This window comes from Amaranthus tricolor, chromosome 10 (assembly GCF_026212465.1).
Source record: "Amaranthus tricolor cultivar Red isolate AtriRed21 chromosome 10, ASM2621246v1, whole genome shotgun sequence".
Classification (NCBI taxonomy): Eukaryota; Viridiplantae; Streptophyta; class Magnoliopsida; order Caryophyllales; family Amaranthaceae; genus Amaranthus; species Amaranthus tricolor.
This window is the reverse complement of record NC_080056.1, coordinates 14,666,511-14,668,207: the sequence shown is the minus strand read 5'-3', so window position 1 is coordinate 14,668,207 and position 1,697 is coordinate 14,666,511. Positions and strand designations below refer to the sequence as shown.

General features: G+C 31.8%; 1 protein-coding gene across 1 annotated transcript; it reads right to left on the bottom strand.

Moving 5' to 3' along the window:
* Positions 1 to 595: 595 nt before the first annotated feature.
* LOC130824879 (secreted RxLR effector protein 161-like) lies at positions 596 to 1,228 on the bottom strand (the record flags this gene model as incomplete). Its single annotated transcript, XM_057689898.1, has 1 exon — positions 596 to 1,228. A coding segment is annotated over exon 1 (633 nt), but the record flags the coding sequence as incomplete, so codon positions are not given.
* Positions 1,229 to 1,697: the final 469 nt, after the last annotated feature.

Below are 1,697 nucleotides of genomic sequence, written 5' to 3'. Positions count from 1 at the left end.
GAGACGGTTAGGGAAAGAAAATCAGAAAAAGATTTGGTGAGTGAATGAGGAGGCAACGTATTGTACTATCCTTTAATAGTCGTCCAATACAATGCATTTGTACTTCCCAATACAACGATTTGACAACTCAATTGAATTCAAAGGGTTAAGAAGCTTAACCGGTTTGTGTAATAATCATGAACAAAATGGTTCATTTTTGCTTTTAGACATAAACAAGTATAAATGCAATTATGAGATTGAATTGATTTTAACTAAAATAATGAACATGATTTTAATGTATTGTTGACGTCCAAAATTAGTTTTAAACAAACAATTTTGCTTTAAAATAACTAAATATCCTTTATTAATTAAAGGTATTTAATTATAAATCCCATTTTATGTAACAAATAATTTTTAAGAAATTGAAATTAATTTTCAATTCTTAATCACATGCATAAACACACACATAAATTGTCAATCATACATGCAAACATATATTGCTCCCCCTTAATTCATGCTAAGAACTAAGTAACAATTAAAGTCTCAATCCTTTTATTTTTATTTCATTTTTCTTTTGTCAATACTCCCCCTTAATTCATGCAACATTATTTAGCATGCCAAGTTCCATGCGTATATATGCAAAACGATCAACACTTAAAGGTTTTGTAAATATATCCGCTAATTGATTTTCAGTAGGTATAAAAGATAAGGAAATGTTACCTTTTTCAACATGATCCCTTATAAAATGGTGACGTACCTCAATGTGTTTTGTTCGAGAATGTTGCACAGGATTCTTTGTAATACAAATAGCACTAGTATTATCACACTTTATTGGTATGCCTTTGAGATCAATTCCAAGATCTCTAAGTTGTTGAGCAATCCATAGAATATGAGAACAACATGCACCGGCAGCAATGTATTCAGCTTCAGCTGTAGATAAAGCAACTGAATTTTGCTTTTTAGAATACCATGAGATCAATGAATTTCCTAAAAATTGACACGATCCTGAGGTGCTTTTTCTATCAACCTTGTATCCAGCATAATCAGCATCTGAAAAACCTATCAAACCAAAATTTCTACAACTAGGGTACCATAGACCAAAGTCTTTAGTCCCATGTAAGTATCTAAAGATTCTCTTAACTGCCGTTAAGTGAGATTCTTTTGGGTTAGCTTGAAAACGAGCACATAAGCAAACACTAAACATTATATCTGGATGACTAGCAGTTAAATACAATAAAGAACCAATCATACCTCTATAACTCTTTTGATCAACGCTCTTACCATTTATATCTTGGTCAAGACTTAGTGTTGCACTCATAGGCGTATTGAGTTCCTTACATTGATCCATATTGTACTTCTTTAACAAATCTTTAACATATTTACTTTGACAAATGAATATGCCATCTTTCTTTTGCTTTATTTGTAGTCCAAGAAAGAATGTTAAGTCTCCCATCATGCTCATTTCAAACTCTTTGCACATAATTTCAGAAAATTCCTTGCACAAAGAATCATTAGTGTTGGCCTCTTAGGTTTTGATGATGACTTCACTTCTAAATAAACAAACATGTTTTAGAGATTGTTTTGTAGGCAAATATCCGATTTTGTTAATCGTTGATGAAGCCTATGACTTGGTTCGTGGAAGTTGTACATGTCTCAAATATCCAAGAAGTTGGATAATTGCTTTGGAAGTCAGTTTACTGTTCCCAGAGTTAAAGTCC